Source organism: Lactuca virosa, chromosome 3, assembly GCF_052849685.1.
Source record: "Lactuca virosa cultivar CGN04683 chromosome 3, Lactuca_virosa_CGN04683_v6, whole genome shotgun sequence".
NCBI lineage: Eukaryota > Viridiplantae > Streptophyta > Magnoliopsida > Asterales > Asteraceae > Lactuca > Lactuca virosa.
In genome coordinates, this window is record NC_136428.1 from 380,801,659 (window position 1) to 380,824,544 (window position 22,886).

General features: G+C 36.2%; 2 protein-coding genes across 3 annotated transcripts; both read left to right on the forward strand.

The window, feature by feature from the left end:
• Positions 1-3,226: 3,226 nt before the first annotated feature.
• On the forward strand, positions 3,227-6,312 carry SKIP16 (SKP1/ASK-interacting protein 16). Of its 2 annotated transcripts, XM_079086915.1 has the most exons (5): positions 3,237-3,582; positions 4,176-4,901; positions 5,391-5,609; positions 5,854-5,960; positions 6,064-6,312. In XM_079086915.1, the coding sequence occupies exons 1-5, from the start codon at positions 3,361-3,363 to the stop codon at positions 6,140-6,142; spliced, it is 1,353 nt and encodes a 450-aa protein (XP_078943041.1). In that variant the 5' UTR covers positions 3,237-3,360; the 3' UTR covers positions 6,143-6,312. The 2 variants fall into 2 exon arrangements, with proteins under 2 accessions (XP_078943042.1, XP_078943041.1); XM_079086916.1 differs by lacking the exons at positions 5,854-5,960; positions 6,064-6,312 and having other exon boundaries at positions 3,227-3,582; positions 5,360-5,470.
• A 7,223-nt stretch (positions 6,313-13,535) lies between these two features.
• On the forward strand, positions 13,536-14,670 carry LOC145167681 (metalloendoproteinase 1-like). The gene has a single exon (XM_079086917.1). It carries the CDS (start codon positions 13,576-13,578, stop codon positions 14,515-14,517), a length of 942 nt encoding a protein of 313 aa, XP_078943043.1. The 5' UTR covers positions 13,536-13,575; the 3' UTR covers positions 14,518-14,670.
• Positions 14,671-22,886: the final 8,216 nt, after the last annotated feature.

Here is a 22,886-nt window from a genome sequence, read left to right on the forward strand (position 1 = left end):
AAGCGGCGACCACCACCCTACGGTGGTGGTTTAGATTTTTCTTTCATTATTCCCACGCTATTACAACTTACAACAATACTCAACACACACACACACACACTCACATAAAACTAACAAACACACTAATTACACACACAGCCGCACCATGGCGGGATGTGGTGGTAGAGGGTGGCAGCCACCACCTCACGGTGGTGGTGGTGGTGGCCCTTTTTGATTTCCCAGCCAACAACTACACACTCTACAGCAGAACGAAACACCCACCCGCTTTCTTTCTTGCAAACGGATCCAGCCACCCCTGACGGCGGTTGACGACGGCAGCAGCAACCCAAACGACATAACGACGACATAGCAGCGGTGCTGATTTTTCCTCCGATTCCCGATTACTCACGACCACACAGCAGCAAATCCGAACCTTCGTCGGCCCCTGGTGGTCGTCCCGGGTGCTCACAGCGTCACGACCAGCAGACTACGGTGATGACGGCTTCATTAGTCGATGGTCTCAGTGGTGGTGTGGTTGGAGGTTCATAAGGTGGCTGATGAAAGCTTCCATGGCGGCGACGAAGGATGAGGGGTGATCTAACGATCAAACGACGACAGTAACGCACGCAGCCATGTTTTCCCGGCTTTAGGTTGAGTACGAGGTGGTTGCTCCGATGGTTGGAGCTTCGACCGATCGGAGAGGCAAGAGAGAGAGTTTGGGGTGGTGACGACGGCTGGAAGGAGGGTATTAGGGTTAGGGTTTAGAAGGCAGTTGGTTAATATACCCGACTCCCTTAACATTTTCCCATAATAGCTAAACTAGCCCCTCAAACTTCTTTTTCTTTCAATTCTAATCCAAAAGTTACCATTTCTACCCTGGCTTCAAGAATCCTTTTCAAATCTAATCCATAATTTACCCAACAGCCCCTCACCCAACAAATCCTTTTCAACATAGGTCCAAAATTTACTTTTTAACCCCTGCTTCCATAAATCCTTTCATGTTCAGTCCAAAAGAATACCAAATACCCCTTGACTTACGAAAATCTTTACAAATTAAGTCCCAAATTTTCACTTTCACCCCCGAAGATTCAATTCTTGTCATTTAGCTTCCCGAAACCAACACCCCACTAATTATTATTAAATTTTGAGCTCCAATAATATAAAATAATAACAATTACTTCCCGGGGTTCCTGATTTATTGTTTAATTACTCTACTTAAAACGGGATGTTACAATTTTTTAACAGATACTATTTCATTTCTACAACCAAATATACAAAATTTAATAAAAAATAGAATTACACCTTAACAAATTAAATTTTTTCTTTTCTAAATTATCGATTTCTTTAAAAAAAATGATAAATCGTGTATAAGACATAAAATATATAGTTGATTCACATCTTAATATTTAGTCCATTCACAACTTAATATTGTTTGTTTATTGTTCTCATATATATTAATTCAATAACTTTGTCTCATTGTCTAATTATAATAGTATTTAATTAAAAATATCCACACTACTACTAGTTACAACTTTGGAATATATCCACCAATCTAAAAAATATAATGCTAATCTATGAGTCACAATTACAACAAAATTAAAGAACATACTCACATAATCGAGGAGGTACCCGATATCTGCAATAAATGTGCCATTTTAAAAAGAAAATTTATTTATAATTACTATAATAATAGCTATTGTCATTAAGAGTGTTAATGTTGTTCTAAAAAAAATTAAAAAGCATAAATACTATGAAAATAAGCCAAAAAGGTAGAGTTTGCAATGAACACCCATTTTCTATTAATCCTTAGACTGCCACATTTTATATTTTCTATTAAATATATTTTAAGAATTAAAATTTATTATATATAATTTTTTAACAACCATTTTCGTATTAAACTAAAAAAAGTAGGGAAGATACTATACTAACTTCATTATACATGCATTCAAAATTACCTTACACACATACGTGTATGTCTAAGACATAAGTAGATATGATATATTTATATTTTATATATATTCAGATCCACTGGTTCCAATATAATAAATAATACTCAAAGTAATTGATGTGTAGGTGTGTAGGTAAGAAAGTACCTGTACTGCTGTACATGTCCTCTAAAGATGAAGCACAGTGTAATTTCTTTCTCTTATACTTGCAGCTTTTAGAATAAACTAATGCATCTACTCATGGCCAAAATAGACAAATCTCCAAGTATTCTTCTTCATGCTACTCGACATCTGCAAGAATCAAGAAGTCTTCGTGAGTTGTCCTCACCGGATTTCATCAACAAAATATTTTTCATATTTGGAACAAAAAACAAATAAATCTTGCCTATCTCACAAAGAAACACTGACCGGCTTGAAACCACAAACACAATGTCGGAGAGAAGAGATTATAGTTGAAGAAACTTGTATTCACTTAGATCGGACTAGATCTGGACAGACCTGGACCAGAAACAACATCAACATCGGAGACACAAAAAGCCCACCGGAATCACTTAGATCTAACTAGATCTGAGAAAAATGCACAGTTAAAGTCGTCGGAAGGATAAATTTGCTAACAGACCACCGGAGGCGGCAACCGGAGGTGGCGACGGAACAGAAGGCTTCCGGTGAAATTCTGTCCATATGATCTGAATAGATCCGACGAACTAGTGGTTTATCACCGGAAATCAAAAGAGATAGAGACGAGCTTGTTGTGTTTCACCGGAGTTAGGAGGCAGCAACGGTTGTGGTTGTTGACAACGGTGGTGTCGTTCATAGGTGGTGGTGTTCGACGATGGAGTTTTTGACTTCAGATCTGAAATCAATGAAGTTCGAAGGTAGATCTGAAGTGAAAAACCTTGACTGCTCGACATTCCGACGACGAAAGACGGTAGATGACGGTGGCGGTAGGCGGTAGGTGGCGGAGGTAGACGGAAGATGTGGTGTTGAGTCTGTGTTCTTAAAAGAATTGGAGAGTGTTTGAGAAAGTTGTTTTTGCAAGAAAATTTGAAAGTATCTGAAATGGTGTTTGATATTAGAATAACGTTTTTTTTTAATCTTTTGGTTATTTATTATAGTTAAAAAAAAGTATTAAAGTAGATAAAATTAAATTAAAAATAAGTAGTTCATAGGCTTCTTAACTTTCGGAGGTTCTGATTTGAACTTTTACTATATATATATATAATATAATGGTAAATAAGTTTTTGAAAAACACGTATTTAGTTAAAAACTCCAATTTTCTACGGTTCAAAAAAAAAAGAAAAAAAAAAGAAGTTTGATGTCGAATTTCTATTTTCGTGTCGAATTTCTAGACATGTCTAGTCACTAGTCCCGTAGTCCGTATCTCAATCCCTTTCGTTGAGAATCATTTCCTGTTTGCAGATTGTGATCGATAACTATGGCGACGACACAACCGACAGGGTTAGAGATTATTGGTGGCTTAGCTATTCACGTTATTGTATCGAAACTCGGACCTTCTGATGCAGCAGCTGTCGCATGTGTCAACAAACGCTTCAAAGATTGGGCTTCGGATGAATCTCTATGGTCGTCTTTCTGTGCGCAAGAACTGAAACTCTCTTCCCCTACTGATCCTTTGGGCAATCCATGTCCCTCTTTGAAGGTTAGATCAGTGAATTTCAGTTCTACGTTTTGTTTTATATTCACAGTGAATAGGGATACTCAATCTGTTTGATTGTCGGGTTCTCTATGTTTTTGATGTGAAATTAAAGAAAATCGTTTCTGTTATCTACTTATGCCGTGATGGGAACAAAAAAAATTTGGCCTAAACCCTAGCTTGGTTTTCTCTGGTTCGTGATAAATTTGGGGGAAAATTCTGTTGATTACTTTATATGTCGTCATATTCCTCAAATTGTGGAATGTTGGTGTCAAATTTCTAACAAATACAAATCAGTTTTGAAATTGAAAATGAATAGATGGAACTTAATTGTCAAATTTATATGAAATGTGAGGGTTAGCCATATAACACCTTCATACAAATAAATTCCTTGAAATCGCATATCCAAATAACCCTAAATGTGGTGTTATACGGCTAACCCTCACATTTGGGGTTATTTGGATATGCGATTTCAAGGAAATTATTTGTATGAAGGGCTGTTGTTTTGTTTTGTTGTGTTTTCTCTTATGAGAAAAGCAGAAAATTGTCGCCTACTATATGATCACAATGTTTAATTTTGTTTTCTTTTAACATTTTAGGCAGCCTATGGGGCATGGAGGGAAGCTTATGGTATGTATCCTTGGTCCCTTGTTAAACGAGTGAAAAACATTTGGGACAGAATAAAAACATGGTTAACAAAAAATTTCCCAGAGGTGTTACCCACCCTTCGTAAGGGTGCTTCTGAAGATGAAATAAACAAGTTAGAAAAGTGTTTGAAAGTTAAACTCCCTCTTCCCACAAGGGTCCTCTACCGATTTTGTGATGGACAAGAACAATGTAATCCTTCATCAAGAGGAAGTACAAATCCACTTCAAAATCTATGTGGTTTAATTGGAGGTTACTCTTTCTATGAATATCTCGTGAATGTTTTCTTGTTGCCATTAGATCTTATAATCAAAGAGACGAATGATATTGTACGCCATCTTGGATTTAGTAAACACAAGTACATTGTTGTGGCAACTTCTTCTACTTACACTAAGAAGATCTTTTTTCTTGATTGTGAGGAGGGTCAACTCTATGTTGGCACCAAGAATCTTTTAGTGAGTAGAGAGATAATGCCGTGTGTTCCGAATGGATTGATAACTTCAATTCATGATTCCAAAAGTTGTTTTCAACAAGATGGTATGTTTTTATGGTTGGAAGAACATGTTCATCGCCTTGAAACTGGATATATTAAAGTTCGAGAAGAAGGAAATATTAGAAGCATTAGTTTGTTCCCTGAACAACTTCCCCTTTGTTCTTCAGCTACTACAGGTGGTGTTCAGGTGGTGTTTCTTTTTGACTTAATGAACTTAGTAGAAGCATGACTTAATCCAGACAAAATGGGCTTAATGGGTTATGCATGTAATTTGGATAGTTATACATGGTTGTTTCTTTTTGACTTAATCCAGACAGAATAGCTTAATGGGTTAAGCCAAAAAAACATGGCTTAATGAATTAAGATACCAACCCTTTACCTTTTTGCACTTCTTCTTTTTTCCTCCAAACTCCTCTCAAGTTAAAATCGATAAATATTGTGAAAATCGTTTGTCTGGAATGCAAGGGTAAAATGGTCATATTTTTTAATTTAGAAACAGCCTTTATGTATACAACATTGTATCCAGACAAGCATCATTACCCATTCAGCCACTTTATCCATACACGACTCAATGAGAAAAAAGAAACAACCCCTATTACTTTAATTTCTTACTTATGCTCAACTTTAAATCAACAAATCAAACAGCTACTATATAAAGGGTAAAATGGTCATTTAGGTTCGTGCTTCTGCTGTATTTGTGCCCGAGTTCAGTGACCTTGTGCAAGAAAAAGAGAAATACATGTTTGCTTATTCTATCCGTATGTCTCTTAAACCTGAGGGATGTTTTATCCATGGAATGTCGTTCAATTCATGTCAACTCTATTGGAGACATTGGATCATCAAAGCAAATGATCATGTTGTTGCAGATATCAATGGAGAAGCTGTAATAGGCCAGGTATTCATCCTTAAATTGTTATATAGTGATCAAGGGTCTTTAATTAAACTTTATTATAATTAAAACTGAAGATTCAAGAATCTATTAAGGACAAAGGAAAAAAAAATTCGAACAAATTAAGCTTGTCAAAGTACAAAATACAAGTCGAAACACAAGTAGAAAGTAAATGACACATTGTACTTTGAAAAAGGCTTCTAGAAGTTTCTAGAAAGTAAAAGTTTGTTTTTTATTTATTTATTTACAGTTTCCACTATTACGTCCTGGGAAGAAAGAATTTGTTTACGAGAGTTGCACAATGTCCGCATCGTCACCCGGATCTATCGAGGGTTCTTTCACATTTGTCCCCGGAAGGTTTGTGTAAAGAAAATTCTACAATTTTTTTTTTTATGCATAAAATAAATTAGAAAATTCTACAATAGAAAGTATAATAATGATTTGCACATTGTGTTTGTAGATTGGCAGATCCGAAAGGAAGTACTTTTGATGTTGAAGTTGCTAAATTTCCTCTTTTGTTGCCGGAATACATCTTCTAATTCCAAAGTGTTGTCCATGAAACTATCTTCATATCATGTAATGCATGTAATGCATCGCATACTATCTACCTTCTTCAAAAACAAACAAAGATCTTTGTGTGCTTAAAAGTTAAAATCCATAATGATTTCTATTAATCAATGATGTGAGAACCTTGGAATAATTTTTGATATTTTGATTGTCCATGTGATTATTGTAGATTAGAATGGCAACTATTGGAGTTTTTTTTTTTAGCGAAATTACATATATATATATGCTCCTTTATGACTGTTGCTAAACCGATTGTTCATTTTAGCCTACATGGTTTACTTAAAATGATGATGGCTATTTCTATCATTTGGTTAATAGTCTACAATGTATGTTACTTCATCCTATATTGAAACAAAGTTGGAAATTTTCAAGGAGATAATTTTCGTTTTCTTTGGGTCCAAATAAATTCTACAAAGGTTATAGGAGGTGATATTTCAGCTTATGTTTTGATTCATCCATTATATTTTTTCAATTTTTACATCTTCAATTTTAACTGAAGATGATAAAGGGTATAAGGGTTAACTCATTTTTTTTCATAATATGTTTTAATTTAAGAGATAAATCGATACAAATTTTGGATTATTTTTATAATCACTACTTCGAAAGATTTTTTGTTGTTGTTGGAAATGATAGAATTTGATTGCATGTTGATGTCCTTATCCTAAAAGTCAACCTAGGAACAATTCTAACCTGTCTTTGTTTACTTCTCTTTCTTCATTTTTTTAGTTGTGTGTCATACACTTATAATATTTTCTCTCTGGTGGATGAATCTTCAACGGTTGATTTTGCCGTCATTTATATTTAAATTGGGAAAATAATTTATTAAGGGAGGGTTGCAACTTGCAACAAGGGTTGATAACAATTTGATCAAATTCGGGTAAGAACTTCTTGTTTTAAGAATTGATGGATGATCTATTGTCATTGCTAGTGAAACTTCTATATTTGAATTCTATAAAAGAGATTCATGTGTAGAAAGTAAAAATCCTCATCATTACATATACCAATAGTAGTAATAATTAAACTAAAACATTAAGGCTGGATGGAGTTGTTCTCGCCTCCAACGTATGGAACACCCCCTGACCCTCGCTAAGGCCGAGCATGTCTAATAGGCAGTGGGAGGAGTGAAGAGAGAAAATTGGGAAAAGTGGGCAATTGACTAGCTTTTTGACCATTTAAATGTTTCAACCTTATTTTTATAAAAAAAAATATTCTTTCTTTTAATACAAAAATGTGTCTCACACCACTCCTTGATAATTACAAGAAGAAGTGATTTTGTGGCTAAAGATGACGTGGAAGCTAAAAAACTGATGTCGCAGCATGCTAGGCTCACCAATTAGAAGAGCATTTACCATAAGCTTCTTGCCTTCTTCATCCCTAAAGGTTGGAAAAAAAACTATTGGAGAAGCTTTTTCAATATAAAACTTTTTCAAGAAGCTTGATAATTAAAAAGTTGTTTCTTTGAACTTTTCTAATAATATAATGGGTCCCAAAGCTTTTCAGTTGATTGCAAATAGACAAGTATTCAAACAAAACATAAACAATCAAATTAAAGAATTGTTTTTTATATTTTGAGTTTTTAAAAGAAAAAACTAAAAAAAATTCTCCTATTATTAATGTTATTTTATTAACGTATAGTTTAGAAATATGTTTGGTTATTACATAAATAAAACATAAATAATAAAATTGAAAAAGCTCTCCTATGATAGTGCTACAGATTTTTATTTATTTATTTATTTTAAGAAAAAACTAAAGAAACAAGTTCTCCCCTTATTGATGCTATTTTATTAAAGTATAGTTTAGAAAAATGTTTGGTCATTACATAAATATGTAAAATGTTTTAAGAAAATAACTAATCTAGTCGAATATCTTAATAACTTTTTAGTTTTTGGCCAAAAACTAGCATTTGTCTAAAAATAACTACCGAAATCGTAGGCCATTAAAATCGTCAACTAATTCGTCTAAATGGTCTAAGGTTTCGTGTTAGGTATATAAAGAATCTTTTTGTTTCTTTTTTGCAAAACAAAACTATAGACCATTTTATGGTCTACTGTTTCTTCTCATTGATCTATTATATCCCAAACCGTAGACCATAAATGGTCTACTGTTTTGGCCAAATGGTCTACGGTTTTAGGTTTTTTTACTACTATTTGGTAGAAGTTGACTAATAATTCATGAATTTTCACTACTATTTCGTACCCAGTATATATTACAATGAGTTACAAACAAAAAAAATTACGAAAACCGTAAGTTATTAAGAAACCTACAGTGTACAAGCATTTGTTGCACGTTTTGTGCAGTAAATGCTTGTACACCTTAGGTTTCTTATGAAGCCTATGGTTTTGTTATTTTTTTTCCAAGAAAACGATCTATTAAATCTCATCCTAAACAAGAAAAAAAAATCGAAGATTCGAAATTGAAGGCTCTATTAAGAAAGTTTTCCTAGCTTTAAACACATAAAAATGACGAAAATAAAAAATTATAGCTTTATATATTATGGGCCAATAGGTCCTGAAATAGTAGACGGTCCACGAAACAGTAGCCATTGCCCGAAAGAGTAGTCAACGAAGGTTTGACCTTAGTCAACCAAGGGTTGACCGTAGACGATCCTAATCGTCTATGGTTTGCGGGACTATTTTGGGACAATTGTTAATTTTTCATTAAAACTGGATAAGTCATTAAGAAAAATTGATAGTTTAGTAATTTTCTCAAATGTTTTTAGCAAGAATGAAATGAAGGAATTTTTCAGATTATAACTACTGTTCCTTACAACAAAGAAATTAAAACCTTGTATAATCAAAAAAATATGACGGGTTGTAAGCATATCAAGTTCTTAATAGTATATATTAATATGTATTTGTAACGCTGTCTTCATGAGATCAATGTTTTTATGGTATTTGTACACGTGCTTTTTAAGATATTATTAACTGAATCGGTTAACCAGATTATATTTTAACTGAAATGAAAGATAGTTAGGGATGTTTGGTTTGTTGTAAGACCGTCAAAAGTGCTTGGAAATATATTTAGTTGTTGAGAAATGAAATGAAATGAAATAAAATAATTTATAAATTTGAATAATCTTTAATTTCTCACTAATAGTTAGTTTTTTAATTTTAAATTTATTTCAAATATATAATAATGGCAGTATATTTGATCATTTAACAAAAAAAGAAAAAAGAAAGAATGATATGTGAATTCCTTCCACCCATTTATAAGAAGGGTTAATGTCATAAACTATTTAAAAAACATAATTCCCTTGCATTCAAAACCATGTTATCAAATCGTAAGATATATACTCTAATTTTTATTTAAAAAAATACCACTATAATCTCCTATAACCTTAGTTTGCATGTAGATGGGAAGCTTAATGTCATATACACGCGGGACGGACGCATGATTTGGTAGTAGGTGTTGTCGGTCCGTAGTAGGTGTTGCCGGTAAGTAGAAAAATGAAAAAAATCGAAAAATATCGAAAAATTTACACTGCGTACAGAAAAAACAGGGGTTGCCGGTGCCACTGCGGGCACCCAATGAGAACCGTCCCTGCGCAACAAACTATTTAAGCCGTTAGAAAAACCTCCGACCACTTCAATCACAATTCACCACCACCACCGCAAACACCCATCAACAATGTTTACCACCACCAAAATCGAACCAAAGGTTAGTAAACCAAATTGTTTTCTATTTATTATAGACTTAATAGACATATATATGTTCTACATGACCCTCACGACCACCAAAACATATACTATAATTTACGGATCATACTATATATTTAATAAAACTATTGGGAAAATGACACATATAACCCACAAACTTTCTAGGGTTGACCAATTTAGTCCCTTATGTTATTTTTGTGTCTTTTAAGGGAATAAAGTTGATTTTGTCGGGTCCAATATGTTCTTTTTGGGAAAACGAAGGGGTAACCCGGTTACCCCTTATGCCAGCTCACTAACTTTTATATTTTAACAATTAAAAAAATAAAAAGGGCCCACAACATCCAATCTCTCTCTCTCTCTCTCTCTCTCTCTCTCTCTCCCTTTTCTTCTATACTGCAAAAAAACACACACTAAAACCAGTTTCAAGATGGATTTAATAGTTTCTAGAGCATTAAATTAACATACTTAACATATGAATCAACTCAGAAATCATATACAATAACCTATGCTTTAAACTTGGATCAGTTTCGGAAAGAGAAAGACGAGACGAACAAGAGTGGATAAGGGTCCACGAGATTAATAGGAGGCACCGGAGGCGGAGGAAGCATCGCCATAAAAGATAAAACAGTAAAAAAGAACAACATTTTCATACACCACCGTTCCTACTGCCTCCGTAACCCACCAAAACCAACCATCCACACCAATCGCCGCCTTCACAGAAATACCCACCAACGTTCACTTTCTTCATCATTTTCTTACAATTTATCATTGTTCTTCCTTCTTCGTCAACACTGCAACAATGGCAAATCACTTCTCTTTTGCGATCGGTCGATTGATTAATTGAACGCTCTGTTTTCTTATAAGTTTACTAATGTTCTTCTGTTTTCTTCTTGATTTGTTATGAACTCGACTAAAAACGCTAATGAAAGTGTACAATTTTCTCTTTTTATCACTCTCGATCATCTATATGTATCACTCTCGATCATCTATCTGTACAATTTTCTCTTTTATTCAAATTGCAAATTGCAAACAACCAATCGTATCTAACCATCGTTCCTGCATAAATTCAACAATCGCATACCACCACTAAACCTTCATCATAACAACATATACACCACCATTTCCGAGAGCCACAACCCCGTAAAACATCTGCTCAACAATATACGACACCATTTCCGAGAGCCACAACCCCGTAAAACATCTGCTCAGCAGGAACCACCACCGTTAACAATAAAGAAGAATAGAAGAAGATAGAGGGTTGTGTTGCTGTGAAAAGGAAAAAGGGATATGGGGTTTAGAACACCACCACCTATGTCACCCCAAAACCGAAACCAACTTCCATCAGAGCTACCATCGAGCACCACCTTCAAACACTTGTTAAGTAGAAAAAGGAAAAGGAGTCTGGGGTTTGAAGAGTCAAAAGTATATATATATATATATATATATATATATATATATATATATATATATATATATAGAGAGAGAGAGAGAGAGAGAGAGATAGAGAGAGAGAGAGATAGAGATGGGTGGGCCCAAGTTTTGTAATCCAAACCGGCTAAAACAAGTAAAAAGACTAAAATGACAGGTTGCCCACAATTTGGCTCCCTCATAAAGCCACGAAAAAGCTTAAGGGACTAAAAAAGTTAACCCTAAAAAGTTCGTAGGCTATATATGTCATTTTCCCTAAAACTATTTGATAAAATACTTGGAATATGTGTCCGATGAAATGCTAATCATGATGAATATTGAAAACTAATAAATCACATCATTGTTTTATGATAGATAAATTGATATTTAGAATTAATAGTTGACAAAATTGCAAAAATGGTCCCTGTGGTATGTATTTTTTTTGGGTTTTAGTTCAAAACACGACTTCTTTGGATTGGTGGTCCTTTTGGGGTAGTTTCGTTGCGTTTTTAGTCCCTCGGTAAACTAAAATGACTGTAATGCCCTTCTGATATTTTTTATGTTTTTTCTATTTAATTTAAATGAAAAAGAAAATAAATAATTAAATTGACCCACATATCTCTCTCTCTCTCTTTCTTTCTTTCTCTCTCTCTCTCTCTCTCTCTCTCTCTCTCTCTCTCTCTCTCACTTAAGTGGAGACCACCAAGAAATCGAACACACACACACACACACTTTACAGTTCACACGAGACTATATATCATTGATGGAGAATTGCAGGTTCTATTTGTTCACAATTACAATTGTAGCCCAATCTCATATCCCTCTTTTATTTGTCAATGGATTTGAATCTTCAGTAAACTTGATCATACGGCACCCAAACACATCGCACCTCTGAAAACCTAGAACCACCACCACTCATTGGCGCCGTCCAAACCAACCACCATCACAGAAAGAACCCACCACCACCCGCCACTACCGCCACAACCATGGCCGCCATTGAAATCTGAATGATTTGGCCAACGATTGAGTCGGATTGAGATCTGTAGATCTAGGAAAGAACACAACACCGAGAACGACGATTCCTTCGACTCAATCTGGCCGGAAAAAACAAAGATGTCAGGAAGCGTATGCACCATTGATCAAAGCACACATACCTGTTGTTGTTCAAAATCAATTTGCCAGTAAGAAGAAAGGGGGTGGAGTCAATTTAGCACCGTCGTTAATTTATCAGTTATACCACACCAGAAACGTAGCGGGGTTAAGCCAAAGAATTGGGAAAATTTGATGATTAAGTATGAGAAAACATAATGAAGGAGTATGAGGGTTATAAGCGTCCATTCAAGAACAACATAAATGAGAACCAGAGTGATCTTGTTTTTGTTGTTATGCATCGATAGCAAATTTGTTTGCAACCATGGCGGGTTTTGCTGCTACACGGTGTTCTTGCATGTATTTACAAGGTAACAAAAACATAAAATGTTGAAATTGGAAGAAATGATGAAAAGGGTATCTCCTTGAAAAATCAACGGAATTAATCATTCCATTACTTACGAGAGGGAGGGGGAGAAGTGACGATACGGGTCAGCGACAAAGTGCAGATCGACGATGATGAAGGTCTGGCAATGGTGGGCGATACAGGTCCGACTATAGTGATGGCAGAAATCGTGTGTTTTTGTTAAAGGGTTAAGGATAAAGAAACAGAGAAAGAGAGAGAGAGAGAGAGAGAGAGAGAGAGAGAGAGAGAGAGAGAGAGAGAGAGAGAGAGAGAGAGAGAGAGAGAGAGAGAGAGAGAGAAGGTGGACCCCTTTTTATTATTTAATTAATTATTAAAATAAATATATTAGTATTCGATTAAAAAGAAATGAAAGAAAAATGAAAAATAAATAACCCAAGGGTATTACAGTCATTTTATTATTTAGAGGGACCAAAAACGCAACGAAACTAGCTCAAAAAGACCACGAATCCAAAAAAAGTCGTGATTTGAACTAAAACCCCAAAAAAATTTGCAATTTTGTCTTAATAGTTTTATCATAGAATAGATAGATTAATAAAGATTTAAATACGTGACCTCGAAGCTTTATGTTCATGCGGGCATGTCACTTGATCGTGGAAGTCAACTTATTGACTTTTTTCTCAATCGTCGGAAGATTAAATTATAATCACAAATTTTAATCATATCCAAGAATAAAAAGAATCCAGGTGTCCAACATCAAGGAATTTCCAACCCCTTGTAATGGATTAAAAACAATAGTAAAGAAGTAAAAAGCATAAGACAAAATCACTATAAATAAAGCTTAACTATGATCTTGTAAATGTGTCTCAAAACGTACTCTTAATTTCTAATGGCGTCTAAACTCTTTCTTCCCTTTTCATGTATCTTGTTTCTTGCTTTCTTTCTCCTTCCAGTTCTTTCGCATTTGCCCTACCCTCATCTACAACCAAATGGGTTATTGGGTAATAACACTAACCCGTCACCTTTTGGGTTTCTTAAATCCATGCAAGGGTGTCGTAAGGGAGAGAAAGTGACTGGTGTTCGTGACCTTAAAGTCTATCTTGCTCGTTTTGGATACCTAAACTACCAGAAAAACCCTAATCTCCCAGATCTTGATGAAGATCATTTTGACGAAGAGCTTGAGGCAGCCCTCAAGTCGTACCAAGCTTACTACCATCTGAATGCCACTGGGACACTCGACGAGCCCACGGTATCAAAGATGGTGATGCCTCGTTGTGGGTTTCCCGATAAAGAAACTCATCATAACCATAACACCAATAACTCTTTACACACAGTTTCCCATTACAGATTCTTTCCAGGAAGACCAAAATGGCCAAGGGGTAAAAAGCATCTAACTTATGCTTTCGGATCACGTTTCCCAACCAGATTCATGCCTCCTGTTGATCGAGCATTTAGAAAATGGGCTACTGCTACTCGATACTTCACGTTCTCAAGAGCTAGAAGTTATCGTAGCGCTGACTTAAAGATTAGTTTTGCACGTGGATCTCATGGAGATGGGAATCCATTTGATGGACCTGGTGGTGTGTTGGCCCATGCTTTTGCACCTACAGATGGAAGACTCCATTATGATGCCGATGATCGTTGGGCAGTGGGAGCTGTTCGGAATGCTTATGACGTGGAGACTTTGGCATTGCATGAAATAGGCCACTTACTTGGGCTTGGTCATAGCCAATTTCAGAATGCGATAATGTGGGCTACGTTCAGGTCAGGAGTAACGAAAGGTTTGAATTCGGATGACGTTAGAGGGCTTAGGGCTCTATATGGGTTTTAAGGATATAACAATTTCTGAAAATGAGGTTTTTGTGTGATGGTTTTCTTTTTTAGCTTTTTATTGTTGAATACTTCGGCCTTAATTTGGATTAATGTTGTCTTGTTTGCAATAAGTTTATGTTTGTTTTATATATTTTTCTCTATTGTTGTGAAAGCCAATTGCATCTATTTTTGCAAGAGCTAATTGCAGAAAATAGCAACATACAAAGTTACTTGTTCATATCACTATATGGTAATGTATTTTATATTTTACCATTTTTTTAAAAGTAAATATACTAATCTACTCCTAAATTATTCCACCTATGTCTACAACGGGACTTGAACTCTCGACCTCAAAGAGGAATGACAACACCGGATACCACTGGACTAGAATATGTATTTTCTACGAGTATCGAGGATGTGCAATTATAAAAACCCTATTCGATGTGCTTGGTCTTCAAGAAGATAAATCTGGAAGAAGAGAGATTTTTAGATGGTTTTCCGAATACTTTTCCAATGAAAAGATTACAATGCATAAGTATTACTCTTCCTAAGAAACTACAACTACTACTGAATTACAAGAAATTGAGAATATAGTTGAATATGTTAACTACCGCTACGTGCATGCATGATAACACTACTAGAAACTTGAGTTTCAACTACGGATTTAGAGAAGGATTTATTCTATAGCAAATTTTAGGCTTATAGCGAGAGAATTATGACAGATCTACAATGGTTTAAAAAATTATTTTATTTATTCAACATATAGCATATTAGAGAGGGTTTAACGAGGGATCAACTACGAATCTCGCAAGTATTTGTCGACACACATTTATTCCTCGACAATCGGTCGAAAACGAAGGCATTTGGCAAGGGTTCAACGAGGGATAAAAAACTTATCGACATTTTGCCATCTGGTTGTGTTTAGCGAGCGAGAGAACTCCGACAGAGAGTACACGCGTTACATTTTTTTTATTTTTTTTTATTTTTTTTTTATCGATGATCTCTCATTGAAATTGGCGCAATCTAATGCCAGTTTCACGAAGTTTGTGTAAGTTTCCTTCCCTCCCAAATCTTCTTTATCACTCCAATTGAACACAGATGACTCTGTAGTTGCAACTTAACCTAATTTCACCCTCTCCGTTCAAACAGATGACGACCACACTCACCATTGCAGCTTCTGATTCCGACAACCTCCACATTTTTAAAATATAAGATTATTCTTCGTTAACTCCTGATTCAGGTAAATCTCTTGATTTTATTTGCTTTAGTCGTATATTAGGTTAGGATTGGTTCAGTTGCATAATATATTACGTTAGGGTTTAATTTTTCCATTTTTTCCTTTTCCAATCATCATCCTGTGAGAACAAGGACATGATGCGCAAGGACAATGTTTGAAAACTCAAACCTTGAGTTAATGCTTAAGATCAATGTCTGCTTGTAATTATATGTTCCAGTCAAGTCTGGTAATACCAGTCGAGACTTGAAGTGAGAATTCAACAAAGTACTTCATGTAATAAATGTAGAACTATGAGTAAAATCAAGGTAAAGACAATAAATGAACAAGTAGAATGTTTTGAAAGTGTTTGATATGAGAGAAAGGTGAAAGAGAGTTAATATGAGAATATGCTATCTTTGGAAGAACAATCCACACTATTCTTGTCATTAAATCACTCCTTAAATAGTCAAGGAGGAACATCATACAAACCGATTAACATACAAAGGACCGGATAATCACACTACTTCTGACATACTGATTATCCAAATAAACAAAAGAGACTTGGTCCTATGAAACGTTACATCAAACAAAAGACAAGAATAATTAATGCATAGACTGACACATGATCTCAGATCATTTCTTCATCTCGGAACATTTTCCACTCCGGACTCTACCTCCATCTCGTACCACAAAACATTTCAGACTCAAGACTGACTTCGAATCTTTAATAGTTAGAGATTCCTAGAGGTTCACTTTCAGGTTCCAACAATCTCCCCATAAGTGAACTTAGCAATCCAGTCATCTTAGTTCGATTCTTCCTTGATAAACACATACGCTCGGTATAACCAATCTCTGACTTCGATGTACCACTAAAGATGACTTATGAATTTGGCTTCACATGCTTTGGTGCTTCGGACTTTGATTCACGATTGATAAACTTCCGAGGGGATTTGGTGGTAACCAGATGCTTGTCAAGGACTTGGAAGAAGTCCTTATTATTCGTCTTCTTTTGAAGATACACAAACCCTAACACTGGTTCATCAATTGGTCCCTCTGCTAATATCTCAGCTTCTGGCAGCTTGAAGTCAATATTGGCTAAGAGCTTCTCTGTTCCGAACAGGTGAACTAACTCAAAGTCGCATCTACAGAATTTCGTGACATAATCTTTAAGGAAGCTCAAGGCAGCATGGTAAGCTCTGATGGTGAGATCATCGTTTTGATGGCTTTGGAAGTGCGCAACAATTGTAAGGATGTCGTTGGGATTGACTGATGGGAAATCGGCGTCTGTAATAGTGAATTGAGTTGGTATGTTTCGGAAGATGTGGTATCGGTGCAACATACAGTTTAGATCAAACTTGGCTAAACCTTTCCTTCCACACCCAGAGATCTTGGTAATTCTCTTCCGAGACCATACTTCTTTTTGAGGAAGTGTGTTCTAGGAATAGAAGGTTTCCAGGCGTTCACGTTCAGTTCTGATAATCATTTGAGGATCATCTTCCGGGTGGAGAGGAGCAAACTAGGTGTAGAACTTGCAATATGGAGAGATGGGTAGATGAATTTGGTTCGAATCTTGATCTGGTAAGTCATAATACATAAATGGCACTATGTCCACGTCATGTATTATTCCTTCTTGAAAAAAAGGTGAAAGCCCTAGCATCAGACTAGGATTGTCTTTGAGGGCTTGGATTCTGATGCTTTCCTCGAGGGCTTGCTCTATTTCAGCCTGAGACCAACCAAAATTTTGTTTCGGAGGAGGTTCGGAGTGGTGGACTTCCACAATGCGCTTTTTGCCTTTGTCTTGGGGCTTCTTGAGTGTCGAGATGATGTGTTGCATGTTTTCATCAATAAAAAATTTTGGAGGAGAGGAAACCAGGGGCTCTTCCGGAATGTCATCAGGCTTCCGAAGAGGAGATCCTTCATCGATAGGAACTATCCTGGGCGAAGGAATCAGAGGCAACATTGATTTGGTGGCTCGGAAGGCGTCAACTGTCAGTTTGGTTTTAGCCTTAGCCACTTCTCGGCTTCCTTGAAGTACATCAGCCAGAGTTGATGGCTATGAGACTGCCAACCAGATCCGTTGCTCTTCCTCGGAAAACAATTTGGCTGGGAACTTCCTTGGAGCTGGAATCCCTATGATGGCATTGGTGATATGCTTATCTTCTTCATCCACATCATCATCATCATCATCATCATCATCATCATCATCATCATCTGGAGAACCTGTAAGAACTTGCAAAGAATCATCAGAGTCTTCATCTCAGAGTCTGAACTCCGAGACAGGTTTCCAGGGAATAGATTGGCTTCTCCTGCTAGGCCCTTCTCCCCCTCTTGCAGCGGATGACCCAACAACCAGTGCAAGCAATGTGGACTCTTGGAGTTCTGAAAATCGATCAATTACCTATTGAAAGCTTTTATTCATCTGCAGTGTTAAGGCATCATAGGCTTCAGCGGTGGGAGCCTGAGCCTTCAGGTGATCGAAGAGGGATGCAAGGATTGAGAGCATGTCATCAAATTTTGTCACAACTAGGAATTCTAGTGCTTTTGTAAACATTAACAATGATAACATTTGTGACTAAAACTTGAAAGTATGCATGAGGTTTATTCAATAACACCAAAGTTCCATCAATCACCCTATGCAAACACTTCAAATAGTCAACAAAAGATTGGAAACCCTAAAAATCCCGGTTTAAGTCCATTACGGACTAAGATTTCCTTATTGGGACTAATGGACCAATAAGTTTCCAATTTGACTAGTTTGGGCTTAGAACCCTTAATTGGGCTCTAATTTAACCCACCTTCATGAGATTTGACATTTTGGGCCATATTGGGCCTAAAATGGAAATAAACTACTCCAATAAGCCTTATTGGGCCAAAACTAGCCTAATTAACCTTGTTGGGCCATAACTAATCTAATTAGCCCTAATGGGCCACAAACCTAATCTTTTATGCTAATTGGGCCGCGAACCACCCTAAGGGTCCAATGGGCCGAAAACTTCTTTATGGACCTCATGATTTCAAGTAAGGATCAAGAATTGGGCCAAAATGAATCCTCTTCCCTTCTTAATGCAATCCTCGGCCCATTTAAAAAGAAAGAAAAGATTAGAAGAAGAATTAAGATAAAATGGATTAAGGAGGAAAATTGTGAGCATGCCACCTCCTTATTGCATGGTGGACATCCATGCAATGTCACCTCACTCTCTCTCCCCTCTTCTTCTTCTTCTACTCTCGGCCGAGAGCATCAACACACACACACACACACACACTTAATTCACTTCCAAATACTTCCAAATCCTCTCAAGAACACCTTCATTCTTCCATCAAAATTTCGAGATTTGCAAGCATTCCAATAAGGTTCTTCACTTATATCACAAATCCTTGGTAAGTTTTTACTTAGATCCATGGATTAACTTCTATATCTTATCAAAAATCTTCTCTTAATTCATTCAAATTCATGATCATGCTTCTTAGAACCCATCAAAGCCCAAAGATTTCTCAAAAAGCTTGCTAGGGCCGAAAATAACCTCAACCCCTTCCATTTCTTCTTCAAAACCGTGAGCAACAAATCAAGGTGAGTTCATACCCCCTTGTTTTTGGTTTTTACTTGTTTTGGGGGAGAATACAAGTACTATGTGTTGATCTATGTGTGTATGCTTGTTATATGTGATTTCTTTGGTTTATGTTGTGAAAATATGATATTATTTGCTAAATCTTGAAATCTATGGCTAAAGTGTGAAGAATACATAAACAATGTACATAATAAACAACTTGCTTCAAAGATCTAAGGGTCTTTAGGCTTAAGAAGTGAAAACAAAGTCAAAATCCTTATAAGTGTCATTTTTTGCAAATATAATCAAAGTTTGGGTAAAATATGATATTTTTTGTTTTATAAAGACAAAATAGTATTTTTTTACATAGAAATCTAACTTTTATGAAAATAACACTTGTCTAGGGGTCAAAAACATAAATTTTAGCTTAATGGGCTTTAAATTTGGGCCTTACGAGTTTTGGGCCCAAAGTTGCGAAAAGATGAAGTATTTGAGGGGCTGAAATGGAAAAGTTAACAAACTATGAGTTTAAAACGTGAATAAAACTGTTTTAAGGGCTGAAAATGACTTTGATGTAAAAATTGGACTAAAAATGCAAACTTTTCGACTTTGGGGTCAAAATTGTAAAACTTACGGAAATTAAGCCAAAAATGTAAACTTTTTCAACTAAGGGCTGGAAATGGCAAATACAATTGGGCTGAATTTATTATTTCAAATAAAGTTTGGGTCTAAAACGTCAAGAAAAACGGTTTAAGGACCAAAAATGTCAATTTTCATAAAAGGGGACTAAAAGTGCCATTTTTATAGATAAAGGGGCTGAAATGGTCAAACTAAATGTTTTTGGGCCAATTAGACGAATATTAATCTATTGGGTTAAAAATATTAAGTTTATAACGCATGGTTTTATATATATATATATATATATATATATATATATATATATATATATATATATATATATATATATATATATATACACGTATAACCAAAGCTTCGTTATAAATCAAACGTCAGAGTATTTTAATACTTCGAGTAAACATTTCGCTTATAACAAATAGCTACATTACGAACTTAAGATCAATAAATTATAAATGATTCAATGATTGGGCTCAAATACCTTATATTCGTACTATTGGGCCTATGTGGCCCAATATCATGATTATTGGGCCCAATATATTCACACATGTTTATTGGGCTTCCGGTGACCCAATTACATGCCCGGCGAGCCTTTCTTAGTTTCAAAATGCTATTAGGCCTTAGTGGCCCGATTGCATTGCTAATATGGTCCTAAATATTCAACATGTGCTTAATGGGCTATAACGCGTCCATAGCATACTCGACAGCCTGTATTAACATACCAAGTTAGTAGGCCTCCGTTGTCCTCTTTTCTTTGTCTGTTAGGCTTACCTCATATTCAAGTAAACATAAATCGGGTTGTAAAACAATGTTATTCAATTTCATTTGGATTTAGTGAGAAATAACGGGCGACACCAATAAGTGTCGGTCGTAGTCTATAGTTATAATCAAAGTCTCCTGGAAGGAGAGTGAGAGTTTGTGTATAGATCTATACGGAGGTGACTCCCCTACACCTAAGCTGTTCGCTACAGTTAGACTCGGCCAGTCTAGGGTGACAAAATCTTAATTCAAGACCGGCATTCGCTAGAATGCCAAGACAGGCGAATTAGTCATTATTATGCATGGTTATAACGACTCACATAGAGATCCATTACCGTCTAAGTAATCATTGGGAAATCATGTTCATATGCTGTGACGATACAATAATACAAAACTATCATACTATTTATATCGGAAAACATCGGGTTTTCCGGGGGAACAACATTATTCACTTTTACTTACAACAACTACAATACAAGAAACTATTATGAAAAACATTTCACTTTTACATGTTTTGAAATCATTCACACGTATACTTATGGATCATCACACCTTTTTCGTAAACAATTTCTGTTTCAGAAAATATCGGATTTTCTGGGTTTTACAAACAATACAAAACATTTTCATATCAAACCTGCTTATGAACTCACCAACATTATATATGTTGACCGTTTTCAAAATAACTTGTGTTCTCAGGTAACCGTTAGAATGAAGAACTATCAAGCGTGTGTCTGAATGTCTTTTGTGTGATGTCATTTGATAAACAATTTATGTTTGGGATTATGTAATGTAAACAATGTACTTGATGTGAACAATAACGGTTGTAATGTATTAATGCTTGGTGATGTTTATGTTATGTTTCATGTATATTCATTGTGATGATATTTCAATTTAAGTCACACGAGCCCTCGAACGTTTCCGCAGTCTGGTTCGGGGGTGTGACAAATTTGTTGTTCGGAACATCCACAATGTTCAAGCATGACCTGAGGAGTTTGATAAGGACTTGTTGCATGATTAAATTCATTTCATCTTTCTTCCTGATCTCCTTCTCCAGTCTCTAGATTTGCTTCTTGTGGCGGACGTGGGTTTCTTTGATGAGCTCATTGGTTGCACCAATCATATCATCATGGACCTTTAGCATTGTGGTGATGGTGTCGAGGTAATGATCCAAACTTTCATTGTACTTCTGTTCAACTTCCTCAATGGTATGCTTGAGTCCGAGTGAGATAAGTTGATCGAGCTGGGCTTCCCTTTCAGTAGTTGTTGGTCCGGACTTTGTAGCTTTGGACAGGGAGAGCAGGATTGCATCCAGCTTGGAGTCTAGACCAGAAACCTTGGCATCAAGTTTGGCATCCAGTCCGGCCACAGAGGTTTCAATCGTGTTAACCTTCTTCATTGTTTCAGAGACATTATCTCGGAGTTCCAGAAGGGCAAAGGGATCAACATAATTACCAGCTGAGGATCCCGTGTCCGAGGTGGAGGTCCGAGACTTGGCTTTATCATCAGCTTGATTAACAGGTGGTTCGGAGGGGCCAGCCTGAGTTGCTTTGGCTGTATTATCTTGCTTGGGAGGAGTAGATTCTTTTTCACCTTCGAGATGCGTTTGGGCTTGATTATTAATATGTATATCTTCATCAACAGGATCGGAAGAAGAGGAGGAAAGCCCAAAGTCATACACAGGCCTTGAAGAGGATGGATTCGATGGAACATAAAGTGAGAACCGTGGAGGAGCTGCAATGAATGCACTATCATCATTGAATAAGTATTCATCAAAGTGTTCTTCATCAGGATCTTGATGGAAGGCGTCATGGTGTGAAGTTCTTGGAGGATTTTCCGAGACGATGTTGTCTAGTGTTTCTCCTGAGGCGAACTCTAGATCAACAATTTCATTAGTTGGAGCAACAAAGGGTAAGTTGCTTTGAATGGCTCTGTTCCTCATGGAGATAAGGATGGCTTCAACCCGTGATCTGGTGAGCTCTGGATGTCTGGTATGAGCCCTGCTAACAAAATCTGACCATAGAGGATTATTAGCACTTGGTCCTCCTGTACCCTTACCGGGTATCAGACCAGTTGTGGCATCCAAAGTAGGAGGGACAACTCCTGCTTCAGAATGCTTGGAGTCCGAGACGGGGATCTCGGACTGTGCTTGTGAAGAAAGAGTGGGGTTTTCCAAAGAGACACGTGGGTTTGTTCCAGGGTGTGTAAGGAACTATGTTCAACACCAACATCACC